The sequence below is a fragment of the Sinocyclocheilus rhinocerous genome, unplaced genomic scaffold (assembly GCF_001515625.1).
Source record: "Sinocyclocheilus rhinocerous isolate Xijiao unplaced genomic scaffold, SAMN03320098_v1.1 scaffold860, whole genome shotgun sequence".
Taxonomy (NCBI): domain Eukaryota; kingdom Metazoa; phylum Chordata; class Actinopteri; order Cypriniformes; family Cyprinidae; genus Sinocyclocheilus; species Sinocyclocheilus rhinocerous.
The window spans coordinates 1087363-1108600 of NW_015638565.1; the positions used below are offsets into that span (position 1 = coordinate 1087363).

General features: G+C 37.9%; 1 protein-coding gene across 1 annotated transcript in view; it reads right to left on the reverse strand.

The window, feature by feature from the left end:
- Positions 1 to 21238, reverse strand: part of LOC107749777 (netrin receptor UNC5A-like) — a 55976-nt gene that overhangs the window by 14879 nt on the left and 19859 nt on the right. Inside the window, exons 5-10 of the mRNA XM_016564952.1 lie at positions 18752 to 18916; positions 10865 to 11086; positions 9866 to 10165; positions 8172 to 8259; positions 7452 to 7620; positions 3921 to 4154 (exon numbers count right to left, since the gene is read on the reverse strand). Of these exons, the coding sequence (XP_016420438.1) occupies positions 3921 to 4154; positions 7452 to 7620; positions 8172 to 8259; positions 9866 to 10165; positions 10865 to 11086; positions 18752 to 18916 (1178 nt within the window). The remainder of the gene's footprint in view (positions 1 to 3920; positions 4155 to 7451; positions 7621 to 8171; positions 8260 to 9865; positions 10166 to 10864; positions 11087 to 18751; positions 18917 to 21238) is intronic.

The window sequence follows — 21238 nt, forward strand, 5'->3', positions numbered from 1 at the left end:
GAAGTGTCTCTCACAGGTCCTGTAGTTGAGCTTTAGGAAAGGGCGACTATGAGGTGTCCAACTACAGTAAAACGAGCAGTGGAAGCAGTTCTGAAACAGGTCGCTGTACATTAAATATTTATCTAATTGGTCCCATAAGACTCACAAACATATTGAAAGCCTCCCCGCTGAAATGTCACTGACTCCCAAATGTCATACTTCTGATTAAAGACAACGACAATGTTTTAATGTGGTTTAATTGGGAGATTAAAGATTTCTGTTGTTTTAGGTACAAGCAAAGCTGAAGACTGAGAAAATTAAAGAGTGAATAAGTGTTAGAGAAAGGAAAAAGTATTTGTATAGTGTGGCAAGTTCTTGGCTCAATGGAAGAGTGACAACCACCAAAAATAACAACGGTATCTCTTTCATTTGTGGTGCATTACCATTTCTTGAAGTAATATAGTAGCTCTGCGGCAATCAAAATGCAATTAATATTCACCCAAGACGATGGTGGAGAAAGATGCATAAAAAAATAACAATGCATCTTTGTCATGACCAAGGCTTCTCACGCTATGCAAATTCCGAAAATCCTCTTCTGTTATCAGCAACGATTAGCATAATAATTCCATCACAATAAATCAGCCTCACATCTTTGAAGTAAAGTCAATCAGGGACTCAGATGTGGTTCTCAGAGGTGAAAAACCTGTTAGACCACAAACATGCTGTACATGAGCTCACAAATGCTTGGCCAATGCATTGCAAGACGTACACATTACTTTACGTGTATTTTTGCATCAATGTGGCGGTACAAATAAAAAACGCTTATTAATAACAGCAGTTAATTTGAAAGAGAAAACTGACCATAGACCTTTCACGCTAATGTCCAATATAGTGACCATTGCAACAGAGCTAAGAATGCAATGTGCAATGAGTAATGGTTTAAAACATGTTGGAATATAATGACACATGAAATTGTGCTGGTGTATCAAGAAGCAGGGTCCCAAACTTTTTGATCAATGATTAACATGATTTGTTCATAACTATTCCAGTTGTTCATGGTTTCATAAATCATTGATTCAGAACGATTTGCCAAAGAACTGATTCATCAAAATGAACAGACTCAAATAAATTATTTGATCACTAGCTCTCAAGTTTAAAGGCTGTTCACACGAAGAATGGTACACTCTAAAAAATGCTGGGTTGTTTCAACCCAACTTTGGGTCAAATATGGACTAACCCAGCTGTTGGGTTAAATTTTTTAATTAAAATTTTAACCCAAAAGTTGGATTAGTCCATATTTGACCCAAAGTTGGGTTGAAACAACCCAGCATTTTTTAGAGTGTAACTATAACGATAACTATATTAGTGTCCATATCAACGGACAATAATGTTCTGCTCATTATAAGCTTGTGCACAGTTGTGGTTTGCTGTTTTCAAGGCTCAAACTCTATAAACGTGATTCTGATTGACTGTCCATGGTGTTATCGTTCATCAGCTGGAGATCATTCTGAGAGTGATTCCAACGATACCGTTCTTCTGTGTCGTTATTATTATAGTTGTAGTGTGGACTTTCCTATTCTCATAGAATTTTAATTTTTAAAACTTTATAGTTATAGTTTTAGCAAAACTAGAAAAATGTTTTTACATTAATTCATTTAGCAAATGATTTTATTCAAAGCAACTCAAAAATCTAATGTTTTATAAAGAATTCAACATAAATATTCATTTGGGCTGCTATTCAAAACACCTAGATTCTTCAGAAGTACAGACCAGAATAGGCATTTTTACAGATTTAAAAATGTACATTTTGCAGAAGCAATCGCATGCACGTACTTGCATAGACTATGTTTCTGGCCTTAGGAAAAAAAACTCTCCTTTTTCATACTGACAAATATCAGCATACAGTCCACTCGACTCCCCACTAAAGTGTAAAAAAAAAATGCATTTCCTATGAGGTCATTGTGGCTCACCGCAGCAGTCTATGCATTTGAGGGGAGTGAAAAATGCAGATAGGGTGGATTCATAGAAAGCAGCACCACACAAGAGCATTGCATGACTGATTCTGTCCACATATGAAGGTTCCCCTGGAGCGGCCCACTCCTGATCAAAGGCAAGGTTAGTATGAAAGGAGGTCATGGGTTTAAAAAGCATCTATATTAGCAGCTCAACACCCTGGCTATAGATAAAAGCACACCACACTTCCACATCTTCAATCACTAAATAACAGCAACTGCTGTAAAATAAAAAATAAACAGGGCTTTTTTGGGGGGTCCAACAAATCAACACTTCACTTTAAAACGACAGAACAGTCAGCGTTCTCATGAACCCTTTGGAGAGAATTGGAGGGGAGGTACTCACATCCATCATGCACTAGAGCACTTCTCATCTCTGCATGGCTAAGAGCTCATTTTAAACAAACCGGTCAAAATCCTGGCATCTCTTTCGTAATCTCTTTCCCCCAACAGCCCACCCTAGTGGGGCCCAGCGGGCAGCTTTGGGTAGGGCAGGTCATCTTTGCTGGCAGGCTCTCAGAGGCTGGAGTGGGCAGAGCAGGGAACGGACCCTCTTACTTTGACAGTGAGAGCCGAGAGGAGCTCAGGGGCCACGGCCAGAGAGTCTCTCCTTTTCATTTACTAATTAGGCATGCAAATTAAATCTTAACAGTCTGCTCAGACGTGCTCCTCGAGGGAGGCTGCTTTGGCATTAGCTCTTGATTATTCCTGATCTCTTAGGAGGGGGAGCACAAAAAATTTGTAAGCCAGAAGGAACTGAAAAAATGTGATTGTCTGATGAAAAAGAAATAAAAAGAAAAAGAAAAGTGAAAAAATAAAAATGCATGGCTGGTGACCAGCATTTTATTTTTGTTTTTATTTTTGCTTAAACAGCAAGACATCTTTGGTCAACTGGCAATTAAATGGACAGTTCACCCAACAATGAAAATTCTGTTATCATTTGTTCACAGTCAAATTGTTCTGAGCACAAATGACTTTTTCTTTCACATAAAACAAAACATTTAAAGACTCTTTTCATGCTCTTTTCCATGAAAACATTAAATTGACATTGAAATCGTCCTCTAAAGGCTGATTTATACTTCTGCGTCGGACCTACGCCGTAGCTTACGCGGCTATAATGCTTCTCCGACGAGCCGCTTCTTCTTCGGCATTTGCCGTGGTACTGCGGGTTACACCAGCAACATGCCCGTGGACACTGCTGACTAGCGGTTTGCATGTGTACTGCACGTTGACGCGGACAACGACACAGAAGTATAAATGAAAACTGACGCATAGCCTACGGCGTAAAGGCTACGGCGTAGGTCTGACGCAGAAGTATAAATCAGCCTTAATTTTCTCCTTTGGTGTTCCACAAAAGAAAGGGAAAAAAAAATCCGCAACAACATGAGAGTAAGTAAATGAGTAAATTGGGTGAACTATTCCTATCACACTGGTTTAAGTCTGTCTTTTCAGCAGGGTTCAAGAGGACTGGGATTGAGAGAGAGAGAGAGAGAAGACAAAATTAGGTAAATGTTCTCAGAATGTTCTGGCAAGGAACAAACATTCTTCCAGTAATATTAATGGAAATGTTTGTTCAAAGTTATCTGGTCTTTAATCATGTTCTTAAAATGTTAGCACAAATAATTAATTTATACATCTTTCATGGATCGTTTTTTCCCCTGAAACTTTTTAGTTTGACATTCGCTTAACATTTTTCAAATATAACTACTTGCTTCCAAATGCTCATAGAACATCTAATAGTAACATTCCCATAATGTTTGCAAAATGATAAAATAGAATGTTTCCTTAACGTTAATGCATAACCGAGAAAAGCTGGACATTTTCATAACTTAATGGGAACATTAGCGAAACTTTCTTACAACATATTTTTGTTAGTTGGGTTTTGTCATAAGTACAGGTACTGTAAATTTTGAATCTTAAAGGCCTCACCTTTAGCAGGTCCTGTGTGTCATCCATGCAGTAGACGCGGATGTTGTACTCCAGCGTAGAGCAGTAGGCGGGAGCAAAGAGCAGCAGTTTTAGGCGTTTAGCTGCAGCCATGCTGAGGGACTCCCCGACCAGAGCAAAGCGGCCCAGCTGCTCAGTGTACACCTGGCACGTCTCCGCCTCCAGCTGGCAGTAGTACGGCTCCGAAACCACTTCCTCACCAAGATGAAGTACATCCTGAGGAGCCAATGAGACAATGACACAGGGATCAGAGGGGAGGGCAGAGAGCAGCTGTGTCAGTGGAGTTATTGGAGAGATGGTCAGCTCCTGCCCTGGGGATGTTCGGTGTCAGATTTTAGATACAGTGAAGTGATCTGGCTGAGCAGAAACGGAAAGATCTGCATAATGAGCTGTGTTCTGTGCTCTAATGAGACACTAATAGCAGGAGTTCATCCTGAATGCTCACACATGGTAGTGCCCATTAAGTGATCAGAGCTTCCCTTTCTCTGGGAATAAATGGTGTGAAATTTCTACAGCTCAGATTTGCTTCTTATATGAAAATACCAATAAGTTAAATACCAGAAAATGAACAATTAAAATACATTTAAATTAATAAAAATAAAATTGATTGAATGAATCAATAAATGTACGAACACACACATTTTATGCATTTATTTCATTATTTCTGAACTGTAAGTGTCTCTTTGTGTTTTTTAGGCAGCTTTACAGGCTCAGGTTCCTGTGATATTCTGATCCCTAGATATGTCTTTGGTTGCTTCTTCAGTGTACAATATCATTCAAAAGTTTGGTATCGGTAGGATTAAAAAAAAATGTCTCATGTCTTTTATGGGATCAAAAATACATCAAACATGAATATTGTGAAATATTATTACAATTTAAAATAACTTTTAATTTTTCTTTTAACATTTTAATATTTCTTTTTTAGTCTTTAGTCTCACGTGATCCTTCAGAAATCATCCTAGTACTGTATGTTGCTTTGGTACTTAAGAAATGTTTATTATTATTATTATCATCAATGTTGACAACAGTTGTACTTATATTTATACTTATATTTTAGTAGAAACTGTGATTATTTTTTAGTTAGAGTTAAAAAATCAAATAAAAAACCTCCTCAAAAAGCTACATTATTTAAAGTATTTTTCATGTTCAGTACGGGATGGTTCACACTTAAGGTTAGGGGTTTGTTCAAAATAGTTTCAAATTTTCAAATCACTTAGTATGACCATTAATGATTTTTTCCATATTCATTACTTTATCCGTTGCAAAGCCATAACCAATCCTACGGCATTTTGCACCCCACTGTTTTGTGTTAATCAATTAGTGAGTTTGACAGTTTGAGCTGCTTCTCTACTAATAACCAGGAGAATAAACTAATTAACAGGTTGCAATGTGCAATATGGAGCTTGCCAGGGCATGGCAAGATAATTACTTTAATTGGATGTAAGAATCCTGACAGACATCAGAGATGCCTTCAAGTTGTCCTATAGGCTAATGCAAAGAAAAATGTATTAAAATCAGAAAAGGCATTATGTCAGAAAACGTGACTCTAGCAAAGGCCAAGGTTATTGTAAGGAAACATGTCGTTTTCTCACAGTCTTCGGCCAGATACAATCACATAATGGTTCCCCAGAGTGGCTTTAATTAGAGAAAAGGCAAGTGGGATATGTGGCGACAGAAGCTTCTGCAGGAAGCTCATGAGAAAGATTCCTCGCACACCGTCTCTCTTTTTCTCTCGCTCACACCATTATCTAATCAAATACAGAGAGGCGGCCCCACTGTCTTTCACCTCGGGATCCAGGCCAGGAAATTACATCCAGCAATCAATAAAATAAGCCACTATCTTCATCAGTGAAATTAGTATTGGCACTAGCCGTTTTCCATTTGACCACAATGAAGACTTACTTTTTTTCATGATCTTTTTTTTTTTAATGACTCAGAAAAAAAATCATCCCACGGTTCGATAACGACACAGACTATATTTCATTCTCTTCTGCTCACGTTTTGCTGATCTGCGTCCTCTGGAGAAATTAATTGCCGCGAGTCTGTCTGCCAAGGCTCCTTCCAGGACAAACTTCCTTGTGTTTTTTCTCTTTCGTCTGCTGTACCTGGCCAAGAACGGCGACCTGCCACCGATGGGCTATATTTGGGGCAGGGGATGATTAAAAGTGCAGCTCTACCCTCTATCTAAGACAGGCCTATTCATGCTACTGCCGCCCCATTGCTGCCACACCAAGGAGCCTGAATAATTTATGCACAGTATCAAACATGAAAGAAGACCTTCACTCTCTTCCTCCGCCCTTCCTCCCTAGGTTCCTCCTCTTCCTTGTCTTTGTGCCTGATGTATCTCGCACCGACCCGATGCGGTTCAAAGCAGATTTGGAAAAGCCATCAGGCGTAATGAAGGACTCACCCCGGCTCAGTTTAAAGGTGGGTGCTGATGGCCATCGGATGGAATGAGGAAAAGATCCATACAATTAAATGGAGATTAAATGTGAAGGTATGAGAGATAGGTGAAATGAGGAGTACACTGACGGAGACACTTCAGGGCTTTATTGTCTGAGAGGCTATTTGAAATGATTATGACGATACAGCCCATTTGCTTCCATAAGATATTTAATTCAGTAGCAGGACAATGAGAGAGAAAGAGATGGGAAAGGGCAAGAAAGGTGAATGTACAGAATTCCACCTACATACAGTTCAACGCTAATTAAAATTAGGCGCAACTGTATAGAACATAATTTTTATTTATCACCATGCTGATGATAAATTGGGCAGATGGAATTTATTCTCGTAACACATGGTGTCACCATTGGCTTCACAGGAGAAACTTGTACTCAAGTAGGTAAATCTGACAAAAACTTTCAAGAAATGTTCACCCCAAAATCAAACAAAATAAATTAAAACTATATTTTGCATAAAGACAATGATGCCTATTTTCAAAATTTTTTTTGAAAGATTATTATTTATTTTTGCATATTATATTCATGTATATTAATGTACATTTTCTCTCCCACACTCCAATTCTCAGTAGTCTACTGTAAAGCAATTTATAGAAAAGTAATTACAGTAAAAGAAGCAAATTTGTCAATTACATTTGTCGGGCTTTCAAGTGAAAACGACAGTAGTATTTTTGTTTATTAAATACATTTATGTAAATAATATTAAATAAATACCTTACATGCAATTTTACATGTATTGAGGCCATTCAGATTTTTGAAGAAAGCGGATTTTAATAGCAATTTTCAAAAATATTAAAAAGAAAAGAAAAAAAAGAAAAACATATTTAAAACCTTTAAAATAATGGATATTAATATATAAATATCTATAGTTTAGTATTGTATAATTTAAACTGTATGTTATTAAATGTATATATATATATGTGTGTGTGTATTCATTTTTAAAAATATATTCATATACATATTATATAAATATAATAATTCTTTATATATATATATATATACATACATACATATATCTGGACGTAAATGCACACAGATGCAACCAAACACTCACCTCCCACGTTCCCTCATATGACTGCTTCTTGAGACGGATGGCCCAATTCTCCAGGCACGCATCAGAGCAATGGTCCATACTGAGGATGACCGGCCGGGTGAGCACCACACCGGGCGGTCCGCAGCTCACCACGGGGCTTAGCAATGTCTGACACCCAGCCAGGGGCAATCTAGAGGGAGGCAGTGGGGGAGCACAATGGTCAGGATTCAACCAAAGGGGTCTGGATGGATGGCCAATGTCAAGCCCAGAGCAGACCCTTTAACAAGATGAGGTTCCACTATTAATCAGGGCTCTGGTGCTCTGATCGGACTTTTCACACTCTGCATTCAAGGCTAGTAGGGAGCCGGTCGTAAACAATGCATGACTGTACGAGAAAAAATAGCCTGACCGTTACCTGGTGCTTCACTCCCGTCAGGAAAATCTAAAACAGGAGAATATTTCCGTCTCTGTGGCCCATGGCTCATTTACATATAACAGACAAGACACACCACATACACACAAGCTTTTGATATCTCAAGTCAGCATTAGTCATAAATCTGAGCAAACGGCTCTCTCTCACACACACACACACACACACACACACACAATCATGCACACGAGCATGTGGAGACTGACTTCAATTACGTTCGACGCTCTGTGCCTGGCCTTTTTTAAATTCTGATTCAAACTGTGCATCTTTTCTTTGTGAGGCAGATCCTCAGATTGGTTCCAGGGACCTACCTCATGTCTTCCTTCTTCTGAATGGTGAGATAAATCTCATAAATCTTCCCTCTGGGAATGGCCTCTGGCGGGATGAGAAGGCTGATTCCTAATGTAAATAGGAACAAAAGAGACAAGGTAGGCTCATTTGTTCCATCTGAATGCTGCTTTTGTCACAGCTCATAGCGGGCCTTTATGTGACAAAAGTAAATGTGATTAACACTATACAAATCCAAGGTCAAGGTCAAAGATGTCATCTACTATGTATAAATTCTCTGTCTCAGTCTCTGTCTTGTCAGTAAATAGCCAAACAATCAAAGCTTATTGTTTCAGAAGTTAATGTGCTGGTTATGAAACTAAACAATGTGTACTTTCAGAAAATCTATTGTAAATGTAACTTTCAGAAAAGTTTTTTTTTTACAAGTTACCTTGTAAACGTAAGAAATCATAAATATAATCATAGAATAGTCTATGACAGTGATACTCAAATCTGGCTCGCGAGATCCACTTTCCTGCAGAGTTTAGCTCTAACCCTAATCAAACACACCTGAGTTTGCTAATCAATGTCTTCAGGATCATTAGAAAATCACAGGTAGGTTTGTTTGATTAGGGTTGGAGCTAAACTCTGCAGGAAAGTGGATCTCGCGAGCCAGATTTGAGGATCACTGACATAGACAAATAGCTGTGCAGATCATTGTTCACAAACTTCTAATCATCTTCTCGCGAGCCAGATTTGAGGATCACTGGTCTATGATAATTCATTTAAATTTAAATAAACTCAAATGTATTTTTCAAAAAATAAAATAAAATAAAATAAAATAAAATAAACTCTGGGCCACTTGTAACTGTGAAGATGACACAAAAGATTTGATAATATTAAATAAAAAATAATAAAAAATAAAATATTATAATATATTATTATATGCTATTATGATTATTACATAATTAAATAATTAGTCAACCCCTAACTTTACACATTAAACTTGGCCTTGTAACTTGTTTAAAATAATCGTAAGATGAACGCATAAAAGTAGCATAAGCCATAAAACATCCTCAAATCTGTCACGGATAACAGGTAGCAGGCATTATATTTTGAAGGGCAATGTTCTTAGTCGAGGGAGTCCTGGTTATTTCATTTCCACTGCCTCGTGAGCTGTCTCTTTGACCGCGAGTGATTCATAATGTGACAGCGTGATGAACCCTCTGTCTGTGATTAAGGAGACTAATTGGTTTGAATATACTCTGGTGGTGTCCTTGGAGTGGATAGAGTTGCAGACACTATGAATGTGCACACTGCATATCGGCTTACAGTGCCACGACTGACAACCAAGTCACTGGCTCAGCTCGAAGAAGATGCAGTGAGGTATCCTTCGAAAAAAAGAATGGGAAAATAAAACAAGACATTCCCCAATTACAGCTATTTTCGTTGAAAAAGGAAAATGGTCGTCATTGTCATAACACAATCATTAGTATATAAATGGAAGCACTTCTTTGCCCGTTTTATAAAAACATCTTTATAAGGTGTTCGCATTCGCTACTGTCCCGTTTTACATAAAACTGCGTGGATTACCGTGTAATTGGATCACTTCACCCTTCCATTTTGGGCCATGTCGGTATAATAACGTTGCAGTTTAACAAAGCTACAGAGCTCTTTCACAACACTCCTGACTAAACACATAAAACATTTTGTACTGTTTGCAGTCATATAATCTTACCAGTGTTGGGGAGGGTTAGGCGGCCACCCAGGAAATTGAAAGTGCCGTAGGAGGTGTTGACGTCGTCTCTCGGTAGCGTTTTGAAATACGTCTGAGAGGACAGGCTGTTCATGAAGTCATTGGGATCACTAAGCAGTTTGCCGTTGTGCAGCATGTGGGAGCCGTTAGGAAGTGGCTCCAGGAGGGGACCGTTGCTCACGGAGAACTTCCCAGTGACTTCGTGGCGAGAACGCAGAGTTCCCTGGTAGCTTGTGGTGGTGGTAGTCAAATCGGGTTGGATGGTGAGCAAATGAGAGTTTTCTGTAGAAACAGAGAGAAAGAAACAAGTGAAAAAAAACACTCTGAAAGGTCACAGTGGTTAAAAGTGCTCAACACAAATTGAAATTCAGTGCAAATGCACAAATCCATGGATGTAGCCGGGCCTTCGGTGCTGAGAGAGACTGACTAGTAAATAAATCAATGCCTCCTCCTTTTTAGCAGCCACAATCAATTCCATTCAGAGTTTAAAGAAAGCCTGCCAGTCACGGTTTACATGTTTTACACTTTAAATAAAGCTTTCTGTGTGGCTTTATTCAGGTTCAAATCCCCAGAATCTAACTCTATATTTTGTGATTTCAGAAATGTTCTTGTTTTTTTTCCCATGTTAAACACTTTACATATGTAAAAATAAAAATGTACAGCAGTAGGCAGATTTGTTTCGTGGGAAGATCAATGGAAATCAGCTTAATGCTACTATTACCAAATCACTTCCCATGGTAGCAGGCGGATGAGTAAAGGTCTCCTCTAAGTAAAACCACCACATTCATTTGCAACTGTGAAGATGACACACAAAATTATGACTACCTCCATTTAACGCAAACACCGCACATACACGGACATAATTGCGAGACTATGAATTGCCATGGCCACAGGTGGCACAGGAACACGGGCACTGGGATGAAAGGATGGGTGTGAAACACCGTGACGAGGGGTGGATAGCGTAGAGAAACAATAGCCTACTGCTGTGGGCTGCCCTGCGCGGTGCCCACACACCTGGCTTGGTGGGCTTGATGCCCATGGGCTGGAAGCCAGTGGTGAGGATGGAGGAGTCGGCCACATCTGCATCGAGACCTTCCTTCTTTCTGCGGTAGACCAACACCAGTACAATCAGCAGCAGAGTCAGACAAAGAGCCACCGCCACGATCCCCACGTACAAGGCCACATCCTCAGCACCTGATGCCGCTACGCAGAGACAGAAAAAGAGACATATGTGTCAGTAATAGCCACACAAAATATTGGTTACCATATTGTCAATATTAGCATTTTTATTTGTCAGCAATGAGTTGCAGCAAAGGTCAACTTCTGGATTGTAGATCTAGCACAGATTGTAGATCTGGTTTACATTCATAATATTTATAATATCAGCAATTCTATTGGTTAAAGCAGAGAAATAAAAAAGGTTCTAGCTTCTCTCTGTAATACTTTCAAATACATTTTTAATTAATGATTTTTATTAAAAACATTAATATAATTGTGTTACGTAATGCTAAATACATTACTCCAGTGTCACATGATCCTTCAGAAATCATTCTAATATGCTGATTTTGTGCTAAAGAATAATTTATTATCCTCAATTTTTTAAAACAATTGTGCTGCTTAAAAGTTTTGTGGAAACAGTGATTTTTTTTCATTTTTTTTTCAGGATTATTTGATGAACAGAAAGTTCAAAAGAACAGCATTTAGTAGAAATCTCATGTAACATTATAAATGTCTTTCCTGTCACTTTGATCAATTTAATCTGTCCTTGCTTAATAAAAGTATTAACTTCCTGTATAGCCCACTGTAATTGCCAAAATGTGCAGTAAACAAAAGACAACACTGCATAAAATACCTTCTTGACTTTTATAAGACATTTAGAGGAAAAAAAAAAATCTGGGATGATACACTGAATTAAGCATACAACTCAAAGAGGTCAATGAGGTCAGTATATAACTATTTAAAATATGTAATGTGTACGGTTTCACATTAAAGAAAATAGCACTGCATACTGTGCAATGCATGCAGTATTCAACTCCAAACATTTGCCTGAATAGATGGTTTAAAACTGCGTAAAGTGATAATCAATGTCAATTTTAGAATGAAATACCTGTTCTTCTCGTGTATTACTTTGTAATCTGATGTTAACCAAATTTTGCCAGATGCCAGTGTTTTTTTTTTTTCTCCAAACATAAAATTATTATCAAACAGAATTACCTAAACCTGACTTGGCTTGCATTGTGTGTAAGGGAATTAACTGCTGGGAAAACATTTCAGTAGATATGCAGCTTCCCAACTGCTGCCTCCTTAAAAAGGTAATCATATCTGTGCTTCAGTGGGTTGTTCTGCAGTTGGAAAGACGGGAGTGTTTGCTGGCAGCCTGCTACATCAGCATTCTTCAAGCTGCTGAATTTATGGCTGTGATTTTGAAAGACACTTCCTTCCAAAAAGAGGGAGAGAGACAGGGAGTGAGAGTGTGTGTTTCTGACACAAAGCAGATTTCCTTATGAATCCACATCATTTCATGTGCCCTCTCTCGTTGTGGCCTGCAGCTTTATGGCTAAGTACCCAGAGACAATCACATCCAAAATTATTCTAATCAATTGTGTCGGTGGGAAATGAGATTTGTGAGGGTTGTCTCTGTGGCATGCTGATTTGTTGGGTGGTAGAGGTGTGGAGAGACCCAGTGGCTCTGCATTGTGACGAGAGACTGCAGAGGCGTATTCAGGCCTATTTAAATGCTCCATGGACTGACAGCTAAAATCTATGAGGAATCGCTCAGCCAAAGCTCCTGAATTCAGGGGTAGAGTCACAGCTGTGCATACACTGTAAAATCCAATAGTTTACCTTACTTAGATTTAATAAGTAATCTTTACTTAGTTGTTATACTTACCAGGTTTCATTAAGTTACAGCTACTTGCACTTGGAACTTTGTTTACGTTACTTTAATTATCTTTCTGTTAATACAGCAATGCAATATGAAATCAGAGTAATTTGGTTTCAAGAGAAGTAAAGTAGCCATATCACTGAGCATTACGTCCTGCATCATAGTCTCCTCACACAAAGTGGGGTCAACAGAAGGCCAAAACAAGAATAAATGTGCATGTCTTTAACAGTCAAAAAACTTCAGGGAGAAATTGCTGACAAATTATATCTGACAAAACCTCTTTTTGGGGATGTGGGGAAAAGTGCTTTATAAATAGAGTAAATAATGCATCTTAAACAAGTAATACATATCTATATAAATATATAATACAAATCTATCTATCTATCTATCTAGCTATCATCTATCTATCTACCAAATCTATATGGGACAGAAGTTCTACATTACAAATTGTGTGTTAGTTTGTAAACTCATTCTTGTTTATATTGTTGTGTTTAATTTAAAGTTACAATTTACTTTTGAAACACTTATTTTTTTAGCCCTTAATTAGCCTTTTATTTCCTTTTCATTAGTGTGAACAAAACTGCACAGGAATTTTGACTCACTTTCACGATCACACTAACATCCTGAGACTCTCTGCTTGGTTTGTTTGGACTAAACGAGAGTGAGATCATCAAAGGAAGTGATTACATTAGAATCATCCCCAAGCCCAAAATCACACAGACAATTAAAACAGGGCTGTCAATTACCATTATGCAAGTCTGCGTCACTCTAATTAAGCTGTCTTCTAATTGTTCATCACACTCTTAATCACCAGAGTCGCAATAAACACCCTCATTGCTATCAGCGGAGTTGTTACTTAAGACAATCTACAGTTCTCAGGACTACAGGTGCCTGGTACAGTTAATTTCATCCAAATATAGCTCCATTATCCTGACGTGACAACAAAGTATCGCTAATGCCGCTCAGGGGTCATCGGCAACATGTCTTGACATGTTTTGTTGAACACGTTTGACTGATGACTCTGTCAATACGACATGATACCGTGCAAGCAGGAGGGTGGCCGAGCTCCAGGAAGTGGTATTACATCAGGCCTTGTTTCATGACAGCTGGTCAATCATGAATGACTGAGCGCATGCAAACAGGAATCACTCCTGCGTCTCTGTATCGACGATGCATTAAGTATGTCTGTGGGAAGTGACTTTGTCATGGTTTAAGAGGGCTTACAATATCATAAACTGACAGTCGTTGCACCGCGAGATGATGGGGGCTGGGTTTGTGCCTGTAGCATGTGTGCTCCAGGTGCTGAAAATACCATGAAAAAAAAAGAAGATTAATAGGCTGAAGAGTCTGTAAATCTGTAAAACCCTCCAGAGTGGAAGCAAATTTACTCTCCACTGAATCATGAAATGCAGTTTCTGGTAGAGGTAGAGAGAGAGAGAGGTAGAGAGAGAGAGAGAGAGAGAGAGGGAGAGAGAGAGAGAGGGAGGGAGAGAGAGAATAACAGGTTTCTGGAGGTGTAACAGAGTGGGCTCCGAACATCTTGTGCTGTCTAACAGCGGGGCGTCAGGCCTGGCCTGAGGGGACCAAACTCCGCCTGTGGGTAAATCTCAGAGAATGCCTCCCCTCCTCTCACGGTGGGATACAGCCAACAACCTGCAATTCTCCTATCATGGCTGACAGAAACAGGTTCAGACTTGTAACAACGAAATTGTAAGAGACGGTAGTGATTCTGTCAGGAAGATCTAGTGTTGAAGTTGATGCTGGGTCTCTGTCTGTGTTGTGCTATTGATAAAACACTAGCATGTGGTGTTATCAGGAAGCATTTATCATGGAAAGGTAGATATTGGTTGCAAAACCGATACTGTTATTTGTGGTTATTTATAGAGATCGACCGATATATCGATTTACCAATATTTTTCCCGATATTTAAGCATTTTACAATAAAGCCATGAATGAGCGCATGTTGGAAATAAAAACGCTAAATTTAATTATCTGTCTGTTGTATATTTGCTCATCATTAGTCTCGTATGAAAGACAAAGTGTAGATTTGCACTCAAAGGTTACAATGTTATTTCCACTATTGCTAAATGGCTAAAAACAAAGTGCTTTTAAATGTCTTTATTTACTTTATTCCACAAATTAGCCTGATTATCAGTGCAGGCTGCATTAATTTAGCAACATGACTTTTCCTTCCCATCATCACTTTTTTTCCCAGCAACACCTGGGTGTAATTTCACCAGGTGGTTATGCACCAAACTGTTAATTATCCTGACTAGATGAATGGAGGTTATGAGAGGCGTTATGCCGCATCTGCACTGTAGTTATCCACTGATTTGTAAAAATCAAAGAATAGACACCTCTAATAAAATTCTATTTGGTGGCCGTGATTTTGAATCAACACCCTTGTATATTATTGTCTTTAGAAATCTTAAAATAAATTATGCAACTTTATTTTCACTAGAAATACATTGGTATACTTGTATTATATAAATAAATGACTTGTAAAAATGTATTTATGATATACAAATATAACTATTTATTGGTATTTAATATTTTTTAAATATAAAAAATAAAAAGACAATTGCATAAAATATAAAAGTCAGTATTGTGTATACATATGGTTAGAAAAAATGATATAAGATATAAAAATAGAACTATTTATTAATATTGAATACTGTTATTACCATAATGTTATTATGAAGTCATTGTTATGAGGTCAATGTATTATATATTTTTATACATTATAATATAATATTTATTATTAAAATCTCTGCCGCAACAGATACGTCGAATATAAATATTTTCATTCTCACACAACCCTGGTAAAAATAACTCAAGCACTGTTTGAAAAGCTAATTGCTTTTGATGGGAATATCTTTTCTAGCACCAACGTGACAAACACTGCTGATTTAGAAACACGTCATATTTAACAAAAACATTGATTCTATTTATGGCACGTGCATGATGGAAGCACGAGTATCAACCTGTCCTCCTCGACCACATCCACAGTACAGAGTGAACAGTTATTCTGATGCTCTTCAAACCACTCAGTTGCTTTGGATTTCTATGCTTTTTAACTTGCATTTAACCCATAGCAGGTGCTCAAGGGCTAATCTCCACCTTGAATTACGAGGACACTAAATGCTACTTTTATTTCAACAAGAGTTTCCACTAACAACTAATTAAAGCCTCAGAGGAAGGGAAAAAAAAAACATTTCCTGTGCAGCAGAGTAGCCAAAGCAGGCAGGATTTTCTGCTCATTACTGTATAAAACAGGTCTATTGTCTGGCGAGAGACATCTGCTGAGAACAGATTGGGACAAGAATTTTTCTGCGGCCTGCATTCCAATTTTAAAGGATGTTTGCCTATATAAGTGTGGGCTTTAAAGAGTTTGAGATAGTACAACCATGTGTAAATGACGTGTGGGAGGGCTCACATTAAAATCTGAAATGTGCAAAAACCTAAAGAATGAGTGGAATGACTCGTCTGGCTCCCCTTTGACTCCAGCGCAAAAAAAGAGAACTTCCTGGAGGGGGACTACTGTATGTTAACAGTGCAGAACAGCCCAAAATAAAACGCCAATCCTGACACTTTAATCCAAGAGGATGTGAATACAACACTATGATGCCCATCTGCTTGGCCAGACCCCCAGTTGAGCAAATTGCTCCATGGCTGCTATCGTACCAGCTTCTGTGCTTTTAATTTGAGCAACATGGGCCAATTAATAACATCCCGACAGCAGAGCAACCTCCCAGAACAGAGAAACGTAAACATCTAATGATAATAACTAGGCCTTGGGCTCGGCTGGCAGGTTGCAATATTCAATATTGCAAAATCTCAATGCTGCAAATATGCTGGGGTGGTTTGAGATGATGCTATGATTGGACATGCCTCCATGTGGCCCTTAGTAGAAAAGCTAAGGTTTCTAGAACTGTATCGACTCGCAGCATGGGGAATACAAACTCTTTACCCTTGACCTCTACTTCTGCACATACTAATGGGAGTGTTTGCTCACACTCTGCCTCTCTTTATCTCTGTCTCTTTCTGTTGATGATCCGTATCAGCAACAGTCATGGCCGTAGCGAGATTAAACAGAATAGCACGTGAAGCATGTTGCCGAGACGAGTCCCTGATTTCTGCTGGGAGTGAAACAGCCCCAAATTAACTGTTAATAAAGAACAAGTGTTCAGCTCACCACATTTCATGATAACCAGTGGGTAAATTACAGGGCGAGACATTAAAAGTGCAGCTTTTTCTGTTCTGCTGTCTCTATGGGAGGCCTTTAAACTGCGGTTCTTCACAGCTGATATCACACAAAGCGCTTTGGATGACAGACAGGGTGAATAATTCAACTGTGATATGGCCAAAATATAGGCATATAAGTAAGTCAGTGCAAACACTTCAAGTTGCACAAGCTTGTTTGACTATGAACACAATTGTTAATGTGTTAAAGCACATGAGAGTTGCATTCTTTGCATGGCCAGAGGAGGGTGCTACATTATTTTGTTCAAAGAAATTAATTCAAATTTTTTTTATTTGATTCAAAAGTGGTTTTTGCAAGTTCACACTGAATCAATTTTTATACAGTACCGTACAACTTCTAGGAATATTTAAATATCATAGGTAAGAAGAAGAAAGATGTACTAAAATGAACTCAACCTGTTTATCACTATCCAAGCCGCAGAGAATGTTGCCGAACTATATCACCATTTATTTGCACTTGTAACATTATTTATGTATGTATGTGTGTGTATATATATATATATATATATATATATATATATATATATATATATGATGTATAATAAAACAAAATAGATTTCCACAATCTTTTGCAGGAATTGACTGCTACCAACCCAAGAAAAATGAATTTTTTTTTTTTTTTTTACAAATTTTACAAATTCTTAATTTTTTAAATAAATGCTGTGATTTTTAAACTTTTACATTGATCAAAGAATCATGGTTTTCAAAGTATCATGTTTCCACAAGAATATTAAGCAGCACAGAAGTTGTTTTTTTTTAACATTAATAATAAGAAATGTTTTTGAGCAGCAAATAAGCATATTAGAATGATTTCTGATGAATCATGTTTTTGTATACTATATGCTTTTATACTTAATTTTCATTTAAATCCAGCCTTTGTGAGCATAAGAGAAAAACATAAAATCTTACCAACCCTAAACTTCTGGTGATGCATTATAGTACACAAACAAATAAATTCATTCCAATTCTAGCATTTTAAACTTTCTGGTCAACACAAACTATTCAAGATTTAAAAGTCATATTTCAAGTAGGATTTTTCTAGTTGCAACACTTTTAGCACATAAAGAATGTAGAGCTGTGAAAGCACATTAAACCATATGCTCTAGAAGCTCTTCTGCCCCACACAAAACTGAAATCACACAAAGCTGTGACTTCTCCACAGTCTGCCCTCTGGCATTTGTTTGAACCAATCGTTTCTCGCACAAACAGTTGATAACGGCCACCAGAAGCTCTGATATCAAAAACAATCATCAGAAGAACGGCAATAACACTGCTGCTCCAGAGGACGCCCATTTCAGTGCTGCTGTGGTACTATGGCAACAGCGGCTGCAGGACTGAGAGGTTTAAAATCATAAAAAGAACAGACGAACAACAGGAACAGGAAAGGTTGTGTGCGGAAAGAAAAGCTGGAAAATAAACAGAGGGAACGTAACCCAGGGGACATCAAGACCTTTGACAACTCAAGAATCTCTGATCTGGAAAAGTGACCTTCCTGCAAAAAACACGACCCAACGATACACAAACCCTCCCTGAAAAACTAAGCAAAGTGCGTTAATGTAGACCTCCAAGGTGCCCTTCCCAGATTCTTCCCTCCCGTTGTCTGCTAGTTAATGGGACTCTCACTGATGCATCCCAGGCTTCACATCACATTTACTGATCAATGAAGGAAGCCTGTGTTTTAATCGATTGATTAATCAAGGGACAGAGATGGTGGTACTCACTCTGTGGGCACTGCTCACTAGTGCAGTTGAGGGATTGAAGATCCAGGCCCTGGCAGTCCTTCCCACCGGTGCTGGGTGTAGGTTGGGTACATTCCCTGCTCCTCCACATGGTGCAGTCGGCTCCGCATGGCGACCACTTACTCCACTCGCTCCAACCTCCATGCACTGAACAAACACATATACATATACATATACATATACACACACACACACACACACACACACACACACACACACACACACACAGAGGAAGTACAATTAGCAATCTATCACACATTAGGGCAGAAACATACTCAACTCAAGTACACAAACATAAATGCAAACACGTCAAATATCTGTATGTGCAGTAACAACAGTGGAGGACAAAAGTTTAAAATAAAATATATTTTAGTGTTTCTGAAAGATGTCTCTTATGCTCACCAAGCCTGCATTTATTTGATCAAAAATACAGTAAAAAGTAATATTGTGAAATATTATTACAATTTAAAATACCTGTTTTCTATTTTAATATATTTTAAAATGTAATTTATTAAAAAACATGTAAATACATGTAACTATTCCAAACCTTTGGCTGCCAGTGTATCTCAATACTCGAGGGGGAGGTAGTGCCATTCAACTAGCTGTTATTATTCAGGTAGCTAGTTATAAATATTTCGACTTTAGCTAACCTATCTCAGCAACACACGTGCTCTATAACATGTACGCACAAACTCCACATACCTGCCTTCTGCTCATGTCAGTCACAGTTTTTGACATTGCGGTGTATTAAATAATGCAGCTTATGCAACTTAAGTGCTGTCACACTGATGGATGCAATGCCTGTCTCCATGATACAGATACACTACAACTACATGCAGACGTGCCGCCTCTGCAGCCGCAGCTTCACATATGCAGCACATCAACCACCACATTTGAAAACACTATTCCTTGCTTTTTAGCAAAGCATTAGAGACTTGAATACAGCTATGAAGTATACAATTTTTTAACACTTTTGTGGCAGTTCATTTCTTTCCCTGAAGGATAATTATGTGTTAGTAAAGGTTTTTTTTCATCAAAAGCTCTCACATTTCTGTTTTACATGACCATTTTTAAAACCATGTCTTAAAAGTACGGTATCTAGTTTAATTATTTAATTCTGCTCGAATATAAGAATATAATATTGTTGTTCAGAAGTTTGCCGTTATTAAGTTTTTGCAATGTTATGCTCACCAAGGCTGCATGTTTTTGAAAAAAGAAAAAAAAAAAAAACTAAAAACAACGTAATAGGCAAAATATTATTAGTTTAAAGTAGCTGTTTTCTACTTGAATATATTTATTCCTGCAATGGCAAAGCTGAATTTTAGAAATCATTCTAATATGCTGATTTGGTGCTCAAGAGACATTTATTATTATCAATGTGAAGGATAATTATGTGTTAGTAAAGGTTTTTTTTCATCAAAAGCTCTCACATTTCTGTTTTACATGACCATTTTTAAAACCAAGTCTTAAAAGTACGGTATCTAGTTTAATTATTTAATTCTGCTCGGCCTTCCTCTAAGAATATAATATTGTTGTTCAGAAGTTTGCCGTTATTAAGTTTTTGCAATGTTATGCTCACCAAGGCTGCATGTTTTTGAAAAAAGAAAAAAAAAAAAACTTAAAACAACAGTAATATGGCAAAATATTATTAGTTTAAAGTAGCTGTTTTCTACTTGAATATATTTATTCCTGCAATGGCAAAGCTGAATTTTAGAAATCATTCTAATATGCTGATTTGGTGCTCAAGAGACATTTATTATTATCAATGTTGAATATATACATTTATTGGAAATAAAAATCTTATGTATCATTATGAATGTCTTTACTGTCACTTTTGATTTTTAATCAATTGCATCCTTGCTGAATAAAAAAAAAAAAAAAAAAAAAATATATATATAAAAAAAAAAAAAAACTTAAATCATCTGGGTTGGCCAAGATACTGAATACCGATTTGTTTATATATAAATGTGGGTGGCCATATGCTAATTTTCTCATGGTCGTGACATCAAAACCATGTATGACAAATTTGTGCATATTTATGCCCAGTGTAACGACACTCAAATGTCCTATTTCCTCCCAAGCCATGGGAGAAGTATTTTATTTTCATTTCTCATTCTCACAGGGCCGCGTTATACGTCAGCTGGTCCGGAGGCCATTTTGGAAGTCTTATTCGGGCTGATGTTGTGCCAGGTTGGGGAAGGTTACTACAGGGCTAATGTGAGCAGCTCTGGTAATGAGCTCTCTAGGGGCGCTGAGCTGTGCCCTCACAGGACCAAGAGCAGGGTGAATTATGGTATTGGATACAGAGTTACTGATGACTCCATTCGACAGACTGAGGATCAGACACGCTGGGCTGTTCATTAACCCCTGGCTTTATAACATATTCACTATGCAGTTCTACTCCGCTAACCCGACCCTGACAGTACAGTGAGGTCACCGCTTGGCCAAACAACCAGCTAATAAAGTACT